At 35.7% G+C, this 20,244-nt stretch overlaps 1 protein-coding gene across 3 annotated transcripts in view; it reads right to left on the bottom strand.

Moving 5' to 3' along the window:
- The window catches only part of tuft1b (tuftelin 1b), a 32,929-nt gene extending 16,352 nt beyond the window's left edge, over positions 1-16,577 (bottom strand). The window contains exons 1-2 of one of the 3 annotated variants that reach the window (XM_038279315.1): positions 16,387-16,577; positions 14,031-14,090 (exon numbers count right to left, since the gene is read on the bottom strand). In XM_038279315.1, coding sequence (XP_038135243.1) covers positions 14,031-14,090; positions 16,387-16,497 — 171 coding nt within the window. In that variant the 5' untranslated portion in view covers positions 16,498-16,577. Of the gene's footprint in view, positions 1-6,705; positions 6,772-14,030; positions 14,091-16,386 lie in introns of those variants that run through there. The other 2 variants (XM_038279314.1, XM_038279316.1) reach the window with 2 other exon arrangements.
- Positions 16,578-20,244: the final 3,667 nt, after the last annotated feature.

Raw genomic sequence — 20,244 nt, 5'->3', positions numbered from 1 at the left:
GCTCTGCTCTCTCCTCGCCACAACAGACCTGTGTAACATCTGCAATATAGCGACAGCTACACAGATCCTTCTATCAATCTTTTGCTTCATCCCTTTTTCCTCCCCCACCACAACATTTTTCAAAAAATGCAATTATTTTGTGCCATAAATATCTTTTTACATCTACTGTTGCATGTTGTGACCATGTTATCAACCGGTATCTGGCTTTGATTACACAAAGAGAAAGGACTACACTATCACCCTTCTGGTATTTACCATCCAAGCAGCTGTAAAATGCAACCATATAAACAGCAGAAAATATTTTTCACACACTGTTGCAGAAGTATGCGATACAAGGTCACTTAGTGAACCCCTCTGTAACAGGTTACTGTGAAAGTGACACCTAAGTGGCTTTGGCCAGCAACTCTTGGCTTTGTTGCAACCTAATAGCCTGTTAAGATACGAGCCATTTTAAACCGTCGGGAAGATATTTTTTTAAGCTGGTAAAACAACATGTGACAAACAAATATTCCACCACTCCCCTTTTCCTGCGAACAACCACAAACTTCCTGCTAAAACCAAATAACAGCTGTTAGGAATCTCATGTCATCACACAGCAAGAGAAAACAGATAAACAGAAAACACCTATGTTACTGTAAATAATCTATAGTGGTCATCCGTTGAACAAGATTGGTTAGATTTTGTTAGGATACTGCATCCTCCACACCTCTTTGCTCTTCTGATTTGGTAAACACACACCTTGCTATACAATTTTTTTCCCAGCGTTTTATTGACCTTACACTTTCACAAGTAAAGAGCAATGAAATTAACTGTGCATTTAACCCATCCCCTTGAGGAGCACTGTGGGGTTAAGGGTCTTGCTCAGGGAGCCAGAGTGTCAGACCGTGGGAGTGGGTTTGAACTCACAACCTATGGATCCAAAGCACGATGCCCTAACCTTTAGGCCGCCACTCCCCAAAGCAGGCATTAGCGTGAAGGGTCTTGTTTAAGTGGCAGCTCAGTCCCCCCAGCTGGGATATGAACCCAGGCTTCGTGTTTGCAGGAGGGGTGACTTACCACTTGAGCAACCCAGCCGATATATGTTCGGGAGGACCATGTGTTGACATTGACTTCAATTGATTTGAGGTCATTTTTAACACCTCTTATACCCTAACCCTAAAAATAGCCCTAAAATAAGGATTACCTATGCAAACCTCACCCTAACCCTAACTTAAGCGGAAACTTAGCCTGAAACCTAACCACTAGCAAAGTGGCTTGTGTGGAGCAGCCAAAATGTCCTTCATTTGGAAAAATGTCCTCACTCCGTAACAGCTAAAACTAATCTTCACTTTCATTCTATTTTTTTCCCCAGTATTACTTATTGTCATTACACTGTCACAAGAACAGTGCAACGAAATTCACTCTAACCCATCACCTTGGGAAGCAGTGGGCTGCCATTTGCGGTGCCCGGGGAGCAGTGTGTGGTTAAGGGTTCTTTTGACTTCTAAAGCAGAAGCACACGCATGAGCCACAAAATAAGACGTAGCTCCACCTGTCCAAGGTATTTTTCAAAACAGGAAATAGAGAACTTCCTTTGAGACAGATGTTTATTGACCCTCATAAATCAGGGAGATTGTTAAAGGAAAACATGGCCACTCACTGGGGGGGATAATAACTCAATATTAATGCACAGTGGGACATAAAAATACCCACTGATATTACAAGTTCTCTAACTTAGAACAATGATAGAGGACTGTAATGTTCATCATAGGTACATGTCATCTATCAATGAGAAAAAAGAAATCCAGAAAACCACATAATAGGATTTTTTGAGAATTTAAAAATACCTATTTGATCACTTGTAAACGAGCAAGATGTCTGTCTCTTACAGAGCAGTAACTTCTTCTATAAAAAGCTCTTATATCCTCCACTTGTTAGCTGTATTAATGGAACCTGTTTGAACTTGTTATTAGGCTGGGGTTGTTTTCTGTATAGAAGACACCTGTCCAAAGCTTGAAACAGCCAGACTCCAAACCCAACCATGGCAAAGAATAAAGAACAGCTGAAAGACACCAGGAAGAAGATTGTAGACCTACACAAGGCTTGAATGAGTTAATCTACAATAGGCAAGCAAATGATAATTGAATAGACCCTCCACAAGATCTCATCCCATGTGGTCAAAATAATCAGACTAATCCCAGATTTAGATATTTTGTGAGATTTTTAGCCTAAACCTCCTTCCATCAGTGAAAGTGTTAAAGATTGAAGGTGGATGGGTCTTCCAGCAGAACAATGATCCCAAACACTCCACTCAGCCAATAACAGAGAGACTCTTTAAAAAGTATTTCTAGATCCTGGAGTGACCTAGCAGATGTCCAGACCTCAACACAACATTTGTTAAAGGAGTTAAATATGTGTGTTTCCCAGAGACAGCCCCAATGCATTACTGCTCTAGAGATGTCCTCATAAAGTGTCACCTTTGCAAAATTCTGTTTTTATAATACAATTTTAGTGTCACTAATCATGTTGTGTTTCAGTGTTGGTGCTCTGCCTTATTGTCATAGTCTGTGGTTCCTATGGTAAAAACTAAAGTTTTAAAATAACAACAAAGATGATTGAATCTTTGATAATAATCCAAACCATATCTGGATCAAGACGGTTCTTTGATGATATAAACTTTAGGAATGCCAATGGTGTGATATTGCTACTGTAGCAAAGAACAATTCAGTCTTCATATGAGATTTTTTTTTTCAATATCAAAATGCATCATTTAATTATTTTTTGGGTTATAGATTACAGATAGATGCATTTTATGCCTTTTTTTTTTTTTTTTTTACACCTGTAGGGCCACCAAAGGCTGTAAATCACGTTTAAACATGTAGGTGTAGCTGTTTAAAATGGGAGAACACTTTGTTTTGTACTTCAGCAGCCTGTTCTCCGTGTTGCATTGTAACACTATAACTAAATGTCTTTGCTTGAATGCTAGGTATTTATGTATAATGGTATTACCTGAAAACCATCATCGCTGACATTCTGACAGGTGGGGCGGGAACTATTTCTAATCTAAAGCAGCGTAGGTTAAAAAACCTTGAGGGCTTATTTGTCTTTAAGACACTGAGCTGATCCGGGGACAGACACACCCAGGGAGGTGATTAGGGTGCAAAGAAACACAGTAATCCACGCCTCACCGCATATTAACCTTCTATACGTATCTGCAGTCATGGGTGTTTGTCACAAGCTCTGAATAGGTTTCATTAACAAAAGAATACATGGGTACTCTTAAGTACATCTCTAATTTTTTTCATTAAAAAAACGAAATTGTGTGTTGAACGTTTTATGCATACATGCATAAAAGATGTAAGGTTTTAAAAAAATCCATGCTGAAAACTACAAACTAGGTCCAAACAATAACAAAGGAACCAAAGACTATGAGAAGAATGCAGAGCATCAACACAGAAACAAAACTGATACTAACATAGAAAAAAAATCATGTTTAGCTGCACAAGCAGTTATACAACATTAAAAACAGAATTAGGGGTGTACAATAGGGCTTAAACCTCCATAAAGGCCTTTCATATTAGTTGATTATTAGATAATTATTGATCAGTGTTACCTTTCTGAAATAAAAATCTCAAATTTAGGAATAAACTTTAACCTTAAAAAGAGATCAGCTCTGCTACCAACTTTGCTTAGTTGGCTATGAATTGGACATTATGGACATATGGTTATCGCTTTGCTGCTTCCTCTGATTATAACACAAGTCTCTCTTTTCGCGTCATGGGCAAGTGCAGACTCAGATCTCAAACAAACGTAATGAGTTCCAGGCTTCTAAGTACCCGTCATGTGTAAATCTACATCTGCTTTCACCTTTTGGGCTTGCCCATGCAGCTCAGGGAACATTTGATTTCAATTTTTGTGGTTCTCTTAACTTTAAAGAGCAGATCAAACCTCAAATAGATGCAGGCGTTTCCTGCATGAAGGTACATGTTTGCGCAAAATCGTTTCTCAAGGCAGGATCAAATCTTTAGGTAAATTACATCTAAACTAAACAGCTTAGCTGATAACATCAGCCCCACTGGCTCAAGTATTTTTCATAAAGGATGATTAATTTTCTCTTCACGTTCCAAAACAACAGTGATTTAAATGTTTTTCAAAGAGGATCACAATGGAGCTATGAAATGTTATTGATTTATTATTGTTTTAAATATTCTGTCATGAAAACCAAATAAGAAAGTTAAAAAAAAAGTATAAAGTCCTAACATCAAACATTTAAGTCTAAATGAAGATGATCAGGAAGAGAAAAAGTCTTGCACAGATCAGCAAAGCATGAAGGTTAACATTGCACAAGCATCCAGCTTTATATCCTCTGCAAAACGATTAACTTTTTTTTTACTTTCTGTGTACATTTCCTTTGCAACAACCAGAATGCAACATCAATGCATTGTTTTCCGATAAAGCTGCATTTAGTGAAATATCTAGAAAATGCTGATAAACAGAAAAGTGCAAGGGGAGTTAATAATCAGGGTATGCCTTTCAGCTGAGCAGTAATGAGTCTGCTCTCATTCTCTGGTGTCCTGCTTTCAGCATTCCAGAAAAAAGAGCAGAAGGATAGCTGCTTTACAAATTGTAAATTGTTTTTCTACTGCTGGTTAGGAACTTTTTGCAATTGGGAATACCATCCAGAATTTAAAACACAGTGAACAAATGCAAAAATGATTGTTTACTTCATTAGCTGATTTGCAATTATAATTGTACCTGCAGGGACCTAATGTAATATATGGATCATAACGACCTTCTGGAAACATCTTGAAACTTCTTTTCTTCGCCACCACTAACTCAGAATTTAACTGTAGTGAGATATTTCACCATAATTCATGAAACTGGATTTGCTTTAACCTGAACTTCAAATATGATTCAGCAGAAACTCTATGCTGCCAAATCAGTGTTTGCACCATTTCTTCTATCTGCTTACAGTAAAGTGCAGAAAAGAGAAATATGTTTATTTTTGTTTATCCAAAAATCTGTTAAGATTTTTTTCTTCTGGATATAATTTGGATACTACAGGTTTTATTAGAAGGATCTAAGGATTACAGTAAGAGTCTACCTAGTGCCTATTTAAGCTGAATAAATGTTAAAGTATAAAGTATAGAGTAATATTTGAAGCAAAATAAGTTTCATGAATTATGGTGAAATATCTCACTACAGTTAAATTCTGAGTTAGTGGTGGCAAAGAAAAGAAGTTTCAAGATGTTTCCAGAAGGTCGTTAGGATCTATATATTACATTAGGTCCCTGCAGGTACAATTATAAATGCAAATCAGCTAATGAAGTAAACAATAATTTTTGCATTTGTTCACTGTTTTAAATTCTGGATGATATTCCCAATTGCAAAAAGTTCCTAACTAATAGAACTATTAGAAACTCTATGCTGCCAAATCAGTGTTTGCACCATTTCTTCACGTAGGCAGATAGAAGAAATGGTGCAAACACTGATTCGGCAGCAAAGAGTTTCTGCCTCATATGCCCTGTTTCTTCATCTTAGCTCTGTGTAAATGGGAAATTTATTTATTTTTGGTTTAAAACTACATTTAAAATGTATCATAGTAGTGGCAGTGTAGTATTTCATACAGATGGTGCGGAAACCAAGGAAGCAGCATGAATATCTCTTATTAAGCTAAGATGCTGGTTAAAAACCTCTTGTTTGTTTAACAGCTGACTGCAGATTCCACTGGAGCAGATGGCTTAACTATCTAACCAGATATGATAACTTGCTCTCGATAACGTGTTCTCGATATCCTTGGAAAAACAGAACAAATTCTAAAGCATTCCTTGAAAAATACCACCAAATTTTGCCAAAGTTAATGTATAAAAAAAATACAGATATTCTTTCCTTAAATATGAGCACTAAGATCATGTCATATTTTATGTTTAACTACACTTAAATATAGTTTTAACTCAATTTAAGGCAATCGTTTCATACCATGCTTACTGTTACCATTACAATGTGCTATTAAAACAAATATCTGCTGGATATTTGTGGAGAGTGAAGCAGTCAATGATAGATGTCACTTTCTTAACTCATGTTTATAGACTAACATAAATATCACAGGTTTCCTTAGTGTCTGGACCTCTAGATAATTATACCATCCGTGTCCTACTATGTAATGACAGGAGCAGCGTTTAGGCTACACTGGCCTGTATTGCAGCTACTATTACCAGATGAGATCAGTTAACAGATCAACACGTCATAAAGAAGTCATCAGCACAAAGGTATCAATCTATGCACAACACTAATAATTTGCAGCGACAGACGGCAGCATCACCGGCATTCACAGACGTGTGTAAGGTCCATCCATCTCAAACATGGAGGTTTTATTACTGAGCAACATGACTACACATGTTGCAAATGGGTGGAGAAGTCAAAGGGCTTGAAACTATTTCATATCACCAATTACCGGCATGGACACAATTCTTTTCACCCCATGAATAAATTGGGGAAATTGTTTAAAAAAACAAATAACAAAGGCTTAAAATCTGTATCTAACAGCTAATCATTTAGAAATAGATCAGCCTGATCTGTATCTAACAGCTCATCATTTAGTAATAGATCAGCCTGGATACATAAAAAAATGAATACAAATCTAGAAAAAGACAACATAACCCTCTGCAATTAAATCTATAATCCATGAAATAGTTGAATCCTATAAAGAACCAGAATCATATCTACCTGAGCAGATGAGGCAGTCTGAGACTTTCCCCAGCCTGATGTGATCCGGACCGTCTGTATGTTAGTGACTAAGTGTGTGGGAAGTCACGGCTGTCTTGCCTTACAAGGCTGGGTGAGGCACCGCCAGCAGCCCAACCCTTTTCCCTGCAGACTGTTCTCCAGTCGGGGAACTAGTGCCAGTCCATGCAGGCTCATCCTGCTGGAGTTAGCCTCCCCTGCAGGACTCTGATGACATATGCACAATGGAAAGAACAGAGAGAAACATTCCCACTGAAAGGATCATAAACAGCCTGGGACAGAAATGTTTGGTTATGTTTAATATAAACAGGGACATTTTAATAGTTGTGTTTAAATTCACATTAAAACTACAGCAGAGTTTCATTATTTCAGTGATGCTGTCCACATCAGTGAGAGTAAATAAGTTACTTAATCACTATGCATGCGAACCTCCTGTAATTCCTGAGTTACTGAGGGGATGAAAACTACAAAAGGACAAGGCCCCCGTTTATCTGCCACATGGTGACATTGGTAGGTAGCAGCACTCTGAGGAATGTGTCATGCTGGTTACATAAGGCAGATTAATGAAGTATCTTTATATAACAGTTACAAGCTTGGTTACTGTTTGCAAAGCACACCAAACTGTACAAACAAAAGACGAAGGCCGAACACGCCAAATATGTTCATGTTCATCTGTGTTTATGGGATTCCTACGCACATTTAATCCAACAACACCTGGTATTATTCATTTTTAACTCTTTGATTTTATTACTGGACAAAAAATAAGTCAGCATATCAGGATCAAAATATATACTTCTAAGAAGATTCTAAATATTATAAGAAGTAGCTTTTTTTTCAACAAAAAAAAAGTTGCGGCTCCATAAATGTTTTTTTTTTTTCTTTTTTCAAGAAGCAACATGCTGGTAAAAACTGTTACTCTACACCTTAACCTGCCAGGGCTGTGAATCATTTCCGAACTGCATGCCTGGTAGAAAAGAAATTACCAAATAACAATTAAACAGGCTTTTCTAGGGTGAAACAGTCAATGACTGTTGTGTGAAATGTACTCAATGAACCTGAAAGCTAACTAAAGTTACATTTTAAATTTTTCCCAAAGAGGTAATTAACCAGGAGGGAAGATAAAATTTCTCATAGCATAAAGCGGACCTGGACACTTTAATTTAGTCTAATAACTAAACCAATAAACCTAAGATTTATAAAAAAAACAAAAAAAAACAGAAATGATTGAAACTATTTATGAGTTTTTCGGAAATACTTTAAAACGTCAAATAGTCGTAGCACAGCTGATCATTTTATTGCGTCAATAAATCTGAAAACCTTGAACTGTTCTTTGATTTCCGTTTTAAATCTTTTAGTTTATATGATGTGAATAAATCAAATAGGACCCTGGTTAACTAAACCAGAGTAAAAACTTATCAAACCCCAATGTTTGTCTGTGCATGCCTTTCTTTTTATTAGCTGTTTATCAAATAGTGTTTTACATTAAATACACATATTTGTAGTTATAACTATAATTTAAATGGGATGTGAGGAGTGTAAACATGGCATTAAAGGATGTTTGTGGCAAAAAGAAGAAGGCGTCAAGTTTGATCTTGCTGCTGTGGAAATGCAAATACCCAGCAGAGTTAACAGTAAACAGATCAGAATCCAGTTAAGCTATTCTAATTGCTTCCTAGCATAGAAAATGATAGGTCTTTCTGTGCATGTTCTCACACTATTAGAGAAGATGCATTGGGATTGCTGTTATATGGAAGAATATGCAAAGATATTACTACTCCAGATTATGAAAGTACAGCATATCCTCCTTTTATATAAATATTCAGAGTTATCCACCTCGTTGCATCATGAACTATCAGAGCCCGGCATATTAAACATGAACTTAAAACTGCCGGTGGAGACAAATATGGTTCGTGTTCATGGAGCCTCATGCACTTCTCTCATTGAGTCAATATAAACAGATTGTCTGTTCAGTCATGTCTCTAAGATCTCTGTGGCACGCAGTATCATGACAGCACATAATGCAATCAGCTTTTGTTGTAATTTTATAAGATGTTGCGAAATGTTTAATCTTTATTATGTTTTTATTTTTGTCACTAGATTCTCAGATAATTGCGTAAGTACTTAAAGTAAAGGCTGTTCCAAAAAAATATGTTTGATTGCCAACCTGATGAGGGCATATCCTTTTAACTACAGGCCTAGCAGGTCTTGACACATTCTTACTGAGTTAGACAATCTTGACGTGAGATCTAAAAGTCAAGTCAATTGTTTTTACACAAAAGATCGACTTAATGATGTTCTGCGGGGTTGGAAACAATAAAAGCTGTATTGAAGCAATAAATAACACCCGGGGGGTGTTCTTCTTTGTCCTTTGGACTTTTTAAACGCACCGGCTCACATGTATTTATCCGCCAAAAGTGAGGCAAACATTTGCTCTGTCTGGATTCCATTGAACTTTCCGCAAAAAAAGTCACAGAGAGGAAGGTTCAACACATGCATTAGGTACAGTAGAAGTTCAGTCCACTGTGATCAGGGTATTCAATTTTCTAAAGTAATCTGTTGTTTTTTTTACCGCCAAAATAAGTTTTTAGAAGATCTCAAGAACTGTATTCAATTAGTTCTATCACTTTTTTATATATTTCAAGACTCAAATAAGTATAGCTTTGCAAAAAGTTTGTAACCATTTTTGAATTAAAATGTTTGAAACGAATTGCTGCTATAGGCTTAGGCTGCTGAAGGACACAGGAACCATTTTTCATCATTCTGCTTTATTCTATCTCTCTCTTCCCATTCTGAAGTATATGTTAGTTCAACCCCTAACTTTATGTTCTCTGTGTTTTTCTCATCATAGTAGCTTCAACTGGTCTGTTTCTATTTGGCTTTGACATAAAAACTGGCTCAGAGCTTATGTGCTTAAATGGTTCTATCCTAAAGAGAGCTTCATGTGGAGCTAGTTTAGCATTATCGTTTCTAACATAGAAAGTCTTTATAGATCTTTATAGATTTTTCCTTTGTATATCTGCTTCTATTTCATTGAACCCCAGTCGGCCTTGGTAGAAGGTGGCTTGCACTGCGCCTTGTTGAGCTTGAGGTTTCTTCCTGTTAAATGTTTTTCCTCTCCTCTCCTTTTGCTGTATGCATGCTCGATCTGAGTGATTGCTATAGAGTCAATGACAAAATGCAAGCAGATATATGCTGTTGCCACATGCTCATGTAGGAAGAGTGAGTTTAGTAAAATAACTTACTGGATGCAATCAGTTGGTTTTCCATAGATTAAAAACTTTTAACCAATCAAACTGCCTTGAGAGGACTTTTGTTGGAAATTAGCACTACATAAATAAACTGAATTAAAATTGAATTGAATTTATTACATTTCTACCGGGGTCAGACTTTTCACAAACCACAGATAGATAGAAGAGCTAACAGATGAACAAGGAATTGACAAATTTCTAAATGATTTTGGAACTCTCAGAATAAAATTTTTAATAAAAGGAAAAACTATGCTCAATTTGAAAGACCTGATAAAAACAGTTTCAACCAAGACTAGCTGATGTTTTAAAGCAAAGAAATGTAAACAAAACACTTAATGTTTCATTAAGATTAGATTAGAAACATTATTATAAAAAATTAAAGGTAAGTTTGGACGTCAGGCCAGCTAGATTGTTCCTTGAATGTGTTACTTAGCAGAGATTATCTCTCGATGTAATCTAATGAGGGTTAATGAGGTAAATGGATATCATCCATCCATCCATCCATCCATCCATCCATCCATCCATCCATCCATCCATCCATCCATCCATCCATCCATCCATCCATCCATCCATCCATCCATCCATCCATCCATCCATCCATCCATCCATCTACTCCTGCTTATTCTGTCAGAATGCCTATGTCCAACAGAGAACATGTAAACTCCAAGCATAAAGACACTTGGCCAACAGTCGAACCCAGGCCCCCTCATGTTGCAGGGCAACAGTCCTGCTATGCAGCCCTGCATAAATGTATATCATGTTTTAAGTCTCTTTCAGCTTTGTAAGAACAGGCTCCTCACTGAAAGTGCCAGATAATCTGTGTCTGAATGGACATGGATGCAGGAGCAAATAAAAGCAAGAACCATTTCAAAGGATCATTTGGTTTATATTTGATATGCAAAAGAATTGATTTGCCTAGTGGTGTTTTTTCACCATTCAAACTTTCTGTTTTGTATTCTACCTGAGGTCATATTCAACCTAGAATTCTGACATAAAAATTATTTAGGTACATTTTTTCATAGGTTCCTTTATGAGGAGTAATGCAGACAGATCGTAAGAATGCCTAATGCCATGGACATTAACATGACAGTGAGGCGATCAGGGTGAAACTTTATGATGTGTAAACTACGGTGGCCAAGATGTGTCAAGTCATAAACAAAAGCCCCGACATAAAAATTAAATTCACAACACGAAAACTAAAGCCACAAGGCGTCTCAAGTCATTTTTAAATGACTGTTTTTAGAATCTCCGATGCTGATTAACTTTATCTGATTTGTGGTAGTTTTAAAAAACATAAATAAATAAAAATGATATTGGCTGCTGCAGATCCTTTTCTGTTTTAAGACAGCAGGTGCTGATGAGGTAAAGGACACTGGCCAACAAGCGAAAGCATCCAACAGTGTGAAAACTCCAAAACACATAAACAAAAAGGAAGAAAAGTGCAATCACAGCAAAATTCACAGAAGCAAAAGGACAAAGGCTGAAAATATCAACAACAGCCACAAACGAAAAAAAAACAGGCTGCAAACTCACTTCACAAAATGGAAGTAGGCTACAACTGACCACTAGGAGGAGTCAATCAACAAATCAAATGGAACCTGAACCTAAAAAAATACCTTAATCAGATGCCCACCATTTTTTCCTAATGGTTTAATTAAAAAAGCTCAAAACAATGAGGACACTTGAGTCACGGCAGAAGCAAGCCAACAGTCACCATAATAAGTGCTATGCAGATAGTGCTGTCAGTGAGGAAGGAAATAGGACCAGGAAGCAGTATGCTTCCTATCACCCATTAATTTAGCCTAGGGACCTCCTGATGTTCTTAGCCATAGCTAGGAGCTATATGATTACCCACAATCCATTGCATGACAGGATGCACCAAACCAGAAACCGCACAAACAAAACCACTTTACATAAGATACTGTATATATCAGTCACCTTAAATCTCTCCTTCTTTATTTTTCACCATCCACTATATATATTTCATGCATTTCTTCCTCCTTTGTGCGCCGTTCTCCCTCTAAGAGCAGATGTCACAAGTGAAATTCTCCATTGTGAGATCAATAAAGTTCTATTCTATTCTATTCTATTCTATTCTATTCTATTCTATTCTATTCTATTCTATTCTATATATAGGTGCACCCCACCTCATGTATTTTAACAAAAATAAATTTTTATACAATTTGCACTCTGTGTGAAATGTCTTCGAGCACTTCAGCTCAATTACATTTGTGTAAATTTTTTTAAAGTTCTTTTTTGGAAAGCTGTAGTCCTAATTTGATAAGCGTATTCATGTGTGCATCCATATCATAAAAGTTTTCCGGATTCAGCAAAACAGTGCAGAACTCCTTTCCTACCATTGATAGTGTCCTTAATGTTGGCATTGCAAAAAGGTGAAGGGATAGGACCTAGGAGTGGGAGGAAGGAGCTACAGTCTGAGGTATTCAGATTGATCCAATGTCTTTATTACACTCTAATGAAATGAACCAAGTCACTTAAGTAGCTTACATAAAGAATTAAAACTTGGCTTAATTTTGAGCCAAATTACCATGTCATATGCTTATGTAACCCTTGGACTTTCTTGGACATCAGTTTACTTAATACTCTAGCTGTTGAGACTGACAAACAGGAATCAGGATGAAATATTTGTTGCCGTCAAGAAAAAAACACTGCAGGTTGTGTAACACTATTGGTGTGTGAGTTAAAGCGGGCATCTCTCAGAATTAGGGTTGAAATAATCAAACAGACTAGTCATGATTAACTGATTATTGAAATAATCATCAAATAATTCAGTGTTTGATTAATCATTTACCAGAGTACAGAGACTCTAAAACATGCATGTGGTTGGAAAATTTAGATGTCTCATATTTCATATATTGATTTATGCTATTTACTCACTGAAAAACGATTTTCACTCAGTCTGTTTCAACTGCAAGGCCACACAATGCCTGAGTGAGACATTGTGAGTGAAAGAAGACATACTTATTCCCATAACAAGCCAAAGTCTTTCTCAAGGTTTATTCATAACATGTTACTGTTTAACCAAAGTGTCTTTAATTTGTTTAGACTCTGACTACTTTCCATTATTGTAAGTCAGTGGAAGCGAACGCTGTCCAGATCTGAACAGGGTGGATTACCATGCAATAAGGGCTTTATGATGAACGGTTCTCTCTAAAATAAAGTGCCCACCGAGTGAAATCCATCGATCTCCATTTATTTAACTAAAGGGGGGGGGGGGAGCTACCCACTTTGAGCAGCAATTATACCAAAATTGCAAAAAAATATGTAAACATTTTGCATTTAAGATAAAAATATTTTAATCTGTCAATATGCTCTATCCAGAACTCCTTTAATTTTGTAATTAAACTTCTTTAAGGAACCTTTTGCTATTTAATTATTAATTGAAAAAATAATCGACAGATTCATTGAATTGCAAAATATTCCTTAGTTGCTGCCCTAATCAGAATAGTAATTTTGGCCTAATGATTGTGAAAATACCATCAAGTAGGAACTAAAAGTTTTTCCTGGAAAAAAAGAACCCTGCTACAACCTCATAAAACACTGATAATCACAAGGAGCAGACAGGTGTGAAGAAGTGTCAGAGATGCTGACAAATGGGTAAAAAGGGTCATAGTTTAGGTAGACAAGGTTTTTCTAAGAAAACTGCTAAGGAGGCCCTGAAGGGTAAAAAGCAAGGAACAAGAAAATTCCTTTCATTCCGATTTCAGCATGGGTGAATATAACAGCATATAAGTTCTGGCTGAATATATTCATATAAATATATCATGTTGCACAAAAAAATCAAAAACAAAATATCAAAAAAACAACACACAGTTTATATAAGCTACTTTTTTCTTTTTTTCAGATAAAAATCTTTAAATGAATATTTTAAAGGTACTTTAGAAATTTGAGCAGGAACCAAATATTAGGAAAAAATCACAAGTGTCTGTCCGGTTAGTTTCCTGTACAGCTGTTAGAAATTGGACTGGCTTTGCAAAATGATCAATATGTGAAATAAATTTTTGTTAATTAAATTAATAGATTTTAAACATCACTCACGTTGCTTATCTTTCGTTCTTTTCCATTTTCCAGCGTCTTTCTCCCTCTAAATCCACTCATCTTGTCCGAAAGGTACAGAAAACATGAAAAGAAAAAACTGTGAGTTTAGAAACGTTCCTCCTGAATATTTTATTTACTAAACCTCCTTCACACCACAGGAAAGTGGAGCAGAGTGATACAGACACCTGATCTAGTCTGTGTACCGCTCTGTTTGTCTCTGACTCAATGCTGGTCTGCCCAGGTGTAGTAAACAGAAGAACCACAGGTCTGCATCTCTGTCACATGACACCCGGATCCAACTTTTTCCTATAAACATTACATATAAACATGTTTAAACTAAAAACAATGAAAGATCAAGGTTATGCCAGTTTACTTTTAGTTAGTTTATATGTATTTCTTATCTTTTTGCTTTTTCCCAATAACAACAGAACATTCCAGTAAAAAAAGATTGATGCTTACTTCCAGAGAAATGCATCGTTGAAACAGAGTATGTCAGTGATGAAAAACAACTTGTCAAACCGGTTTTAGTGGAAAATTAAATATATCACTTCCTGGGTTACTTATCTACTAATGGAATTTGCCTGAACTAGTGACAGACCCAGATATGCAAATTCTTGAAACCAAAGCTTTTTATCTACAAAGATAAACTAAGCTGTTATAAGAGGGGAAACAAACTGAAAAAGACCGCTAAAAATAAATGAGGATAAGAAACTAATTAGACTTACTCAGCTACATTTACTTGGGTATTATTTTTAAAATAAAAATGTACTTTTAGGGGTAGTTTTACAGCATCATGCGTTTTACTTTTTAGGCAAGGAGGCTAATATTATGAAATTATTTCTCCTACTTGAGTAAAATCTTTGGCTACTCTACCTGCTATGAGTAACTTTACCTAAAAAAGGAACAATCACATTTAAATTTAAAACACACCCATAAACAGACAGTTTATGATTCATTAAAATGAGTAATCTCTTTTTACACAATCTTTTCTGTGTTAATGTTCTCTTTATCTGCTCTTATGACATGGAAGTTAAGATAATACATGGTAAAAAAAAAAGAAGTAAATATTGTCAATGGGGTTAGTTTACACTGTGCCATCATGCTTCCTTTATATTCTAGAATGGATGTTTTATGTCAAAAAATAGATTTTGAGAAGTGTTTCTTCTGCCTGAATTATTTTTCCTATATATATATTTTAAAGTCCTATCCATTCTGTTCTTTAGAACAAAAGGAATCGTTTTGTCACTTTATATTATGGTCTGTATGATTAACATAATTTTAAATAGTAAAAATGGTTGCTTTGTAATGGAGTAGCCCCTCTACCAGTACTTTTTACTTATAGTTAATTAATTTATTTGATGGCTACTTCTTACTTTCACTTGAATTATGTTGAAGCTACTTTTAGGTGACTACATACTACTGGTGAAGTATTTGGGGAGACTAAGATGTTTTAGGAAACACATTGTAGTTGCTATGAGGAATCTGTAGGTACCCAATAAAAAAACTACTCTTACTTTAAGTTGTAACCCTGCTACCAACTGATGGGTTGACTGGGTATAAAGTACCTCATAGATATAACCACAAGCCATGGAAGCGTAACAATACCAATGAACTAAAACATAAATACTTGATTTGTGTTTGTGAAAATGAACAGAATCAAAACAGTAATTATAGGGGCTGGTTAAAGCAGACAAGCGAATGTATCGGTATGGTTGGCTCACATAGCTGCTGAAAGAAACTCCTACGGTAATTTGGTCATCCCATCAGCTCCATTTAGCAAACCCAGTTCAGATTTATTTGAGTACTCCTCACTAATTGTGGATTATATATACTATATACACTATTATACTAAGGATTTTACTTTTGATTGTCTATTATGTATGTATTTTAAAGATTCCTTTGCTGATCATTATGCTCTTTAGGTTTTGCTTTCTAGGTTTTTTCCCCCTTTTAATTACTCTTTCAATTTCTTATACCGGTAATACAAAAATATGTTAATAGAAAACTCAATTAATCCTAGCTTCTGTCAATACACAGAACTTTTGGTTTAACCAATAATTGTTCAAACTCAGATGACCTCAAATAACCTGGCTAGAAAATACTACCACAGTTAAAGACACACTTAAAGAGGCTTGTAAGAGGCATAACTTCACTAGTAATGTTTAAAAAATGTTATCATTATTTCATTTCAAACGTTTCTCTTTTTAGAACAGTGTTTTTAGATTGATTTTGATTTAATTTTGTTAATTATAAAATTAGAATTTCAAATTAAAAGTTAACAACTAATGTGATACAGGGAGCAGATTTAATATAAAAAAATCTTACTGATCACTTCTGATATTATAACATATCTGACCTCATCTGTGTTGATAGTGCCTCCATCTGGCAGACTTTTTGCTTTGGTATTGCTGAACCAAAGCATTTTGCACTCAGACACCTGCTTTATCTTCATCAAAAGGGATCCCATCCCACGTCTGTCCTCATCAGTCTGGTCTCCAAAAACTCATCGGGTCGTTTTTCCCACCAGTTTCCTAATTAAACGGTCCCACTGTACAGGATCCTGCATATCTCCTGCTATCTCTGCTGCTAAATCTGTGCTAGATCTGCAAATAGGATAGAAGGCTGTTTGGTTAGAGTCCTGCAGCACGTCAGGTGACTGAACTGTCACCTCACGTTAGGCCTTCGGATAAACTCACTTACCTACATGGACATGAGGTAGGACATTTTCAGAGTTTCAGGATTTAAAAAGGATCTTATTATATAATCCCTAAATAAACACTTAGATAACAATCAAGTCAAATTCAGCCTTTCAATTTAACAGGTGTGCTCGAACACACAAAAACAGCAAACAATATTTAGTCTTCTGTGGTCTTGCTCTTTAATCTTCCACTGTGGATGACATCCTGACGTTGTGCTTTACTCTTTTATTATAGCCTCTCATTTTTATTATTCAAACACATATTTGTAAGGTGACGTCCACATAAAAGACAGCACTCTTTCTCCATCGCTGCAACACTATAATGAATAAATAAAGCACCACCAGTTTGTGTGAAAAGACTCCAGAACTTAATAGATGTCTGACAAAAGGGACGCATTCCTAAAGCCTGTTTTTACAGCCCAACCCAGAGTAAACATGCAAAGTGACTGTTTAGCTGTTTTTTTAAAACATTTATTTTTCTGCTGGGTAACAATGTTTCGATCCCAATAATTAATCACAAATCGGCTTATTCCATAATTATATATAATTTATTTTACTACAAATAGAAGATATAGGCAAGTGTTACTTCCGTGTAAAACAGCAAAATATAAAAAAAATCCTTAAAATATATTGTTTTTCCCCTTTAAACTAAGGCTTTTCTGCTAAGTATATATCTGTAATGTTGTAAATGAAAAAGATAAGAGAGACTCTGGGAGAAGGAATCCCATGGGGCGGCCAGGAGGAAACTGTAAGAGGCAAAGTTGTTCTTACAGCTTGATGTCTCCTGTAATTACTGTAAACCATCTAAGGATTACAGAGGAATACCGTAGCTGGCCTGTTTTAAGAAGCTCAATCACAGTGTAGCATTAATTATAACAAGGGACAACAAAGGCTTTCAATTTAGTCATTTATGGTATTAAATATGTTTTTCATTGGATTAAAACACCATTTGCATTGTTTATTTTAAGTTGATGCTGAAAAAAGTCTATCCACTTCCTTAGGATTCTGTTGTGTTTGACAGACACACTTTCTTGTTTTTTTTTTTTGCATCGTTGGTCACATATGTTCAGGGGATTTTTTTGCAATCATCCAAAAAAAAGTTAGTCATTCTTTTATAGTTAGAAGGAAAGTTATATCACTGTTTAATGGTTTTGTGCTAAAGAAAAATCAAAAACATTTGTTATTATTTTATATAGGCTCTGAATTAATACATAGCAGAAATTTGGTAACTGTGACGATACCTGCAAAGTACATGTTTCTATATGCTCTCCATGTATGGATATTCTTTACCACTTAAAATTAGTTGTATAGCACGAAAAAACATCCATGAACATGTGTTTTTCTTCTCTTTCCACGGATGCTCAGTTAAATATCAGGTGGAACTTTGACTAGACCATTCTACCACAGTAATAAGCTTTGATCTTAAACTTTGGCTGCAGCCAGTCGCATGTCTTTCGAAGTCTTTTCTTAAGGCGTGTCCTAGATTTACATCTTTCCATTTAATATGACTTTGCTAAGGAAAACATCCCCACAGCATGATAGTGCCACCAGCATGTTTCATAGTGTTAGTGGTTGAAACATAGGGCTTTTTATGTTAAGTTGGATAAAATTCTGTCCAGAACTACCCTTTCAAAATGTCTGATGTGTCCTCTATGTGGCTCCTTGCAAAACTGACTTCTAAAAGTCTTCTTTCAAAAACGTCTATCCACTCTTTGAAATACAGATTTATGATAATTATTCTGTCCACAGATTCTCACCTTAACTGTGGATCTTTGCAGCTCTTTAAGACTTAGTGGGGGTTGGACACAGACAAACTTGAGTCATTGTGAGGTGATCCATTATTTTAACATTTATTTATTTATCTAATACACAAGTTTAATATCAAATATATCATCTAATTTTAAAATGCATAATTAAATAATGAAATTCAAACAATTAAATGCATTTAGAAAGATAAATTAAGTAGTTACATTTCTTTTTACAATAGATGTATATAAAAAAGAATATAATTATTACACTTGAAATGAATAGGGAGTGATGTCATGACATGTATTTTTAAGGGATCGCTCTGTTGCATTTTTTTTTCCATCACTGGTCTTACCGAAGCCCCCATCTACCATATAAAGTTGCAATTAAACACATTGTTAAACATGTTCAAAGGATAAAAATACTTTAATAAGGTACTGCAAACTATATAATAAGCGGAGTTCTGGTGTAAATTAATATATATTTCAGATATTGAATGTCTTTCATCTAATTCCCATGATCTGTAGGATTTGACCTGTGTAACAGCATGAGAAGAGACAGCTGTGAAACCTTTTCAGTAGGCAGGTTTGTGCCTTGATCTTTTATTCTCTATATCACTGTGAAGGTGAGAACCTGCCTCAGGTTGGGTATATTTCTTATTTTATCCGAGCAGGTTAAAAAGCCTCCCCTCAGTCTGTCAAGAACTGCTGAAAAGCTCAGTTTCAAAACATGCAGACATGCTCTCCTAACTTCTGTTTGAATATTTCTGGAGTCTTTTCATATTTTTTGAGAGAAAAACCATATTACATTGACTGTGTCTATGGAAGCAGAGGGGTTGGCAGTCGGGTGTGATGGATTACACAAGCAATTCCAGGATGGAAAGTTATCAGCAATGGCTTTAGAGCAGTAAATGTTGCTGCTCATTAACCTGTGAGGGGATTGAAACCATAAAAAAACAACAACAACTTAAACCAGCCAGGAAGCAGTTATTCATTTGACTGCAGGCACATCCTAATGCCAAAGTATCCTCAAATCAGGTGTTTATTGTCACACAGCTTAAGCTTGTCCTTACAGTACAGGTTATGTTCTTTGTTTTTCTTTTTCTAGTTGTGTGACTCTGCATGCTCCCACTTTTTTGCTGCTGCACCCAAATAACCCACTGAGAAACAAAGGATATTTCTATTCTATTTCTCTTAGTATAAACTGAGTGATTGGAAGAAAAACAATCCCAAACGGAGGAGAAAATTCTGATACTATATCAGGATCTCAGCAGATCTATAATAATCCCAATGAACTGACGAAATGTTAAGAATTGGAAACAAGTTAGTTTTACCTAAAAGCATTCGTAACGCTACTACTAGGTTTTTGAAAAAAGAAGGGAGCATCAGTGAGGCTCAAAACCAAAAGCTGTGGTGATGAAAGAGGCCTTAACATCTGCAAGCATCTAAATACTTAAAATGTAGACTGTAAAAACAGGGCATCATTTTGCTTTTGTTTAGATTTGCATGTTCAATGTATAAATGTACAAACATGCTTTTGAGATAAAGGCAGAACCCTAAGGGAAAGGGAAGGGGGTTGGTTCTTGGCAGAGTAAAGGATGCGGCCTAACGTCGTTTTTTTTTTGGCACGCATGGCCTCAGTCAATCATTTCCAAACGGTTTGGACTGAAACTATAATCTTGATTAAAATGCAAATTGCAGTTGACAATAACGATTGATTGACACTAACAAATCCCTAAGAGATTTTAATGAAATCCTTTTTATTGAACAT

This window comes from Cyprinodon tularosa, unplaced genomic scaffold (genome assembly GCF_016077235.1).
Source record: "Cyprinodon tularosa strain WSP-4 unplaced genomic scaffold, ASM1607723v1 ctg15, whole genome shotgun sequence".
NCBI lineage: Eukaryota > Metazoa > Chordata > Actinopteri > Cyprinodontiformes > Cyprinodontidae > Cyprinodon > Cyprinodon tularosa.
The sequence above is the reverse complement of the archived record's forward strand: the minus strand, read 5'-3'. Positions and strand labels throughout refer to the sequence as shown.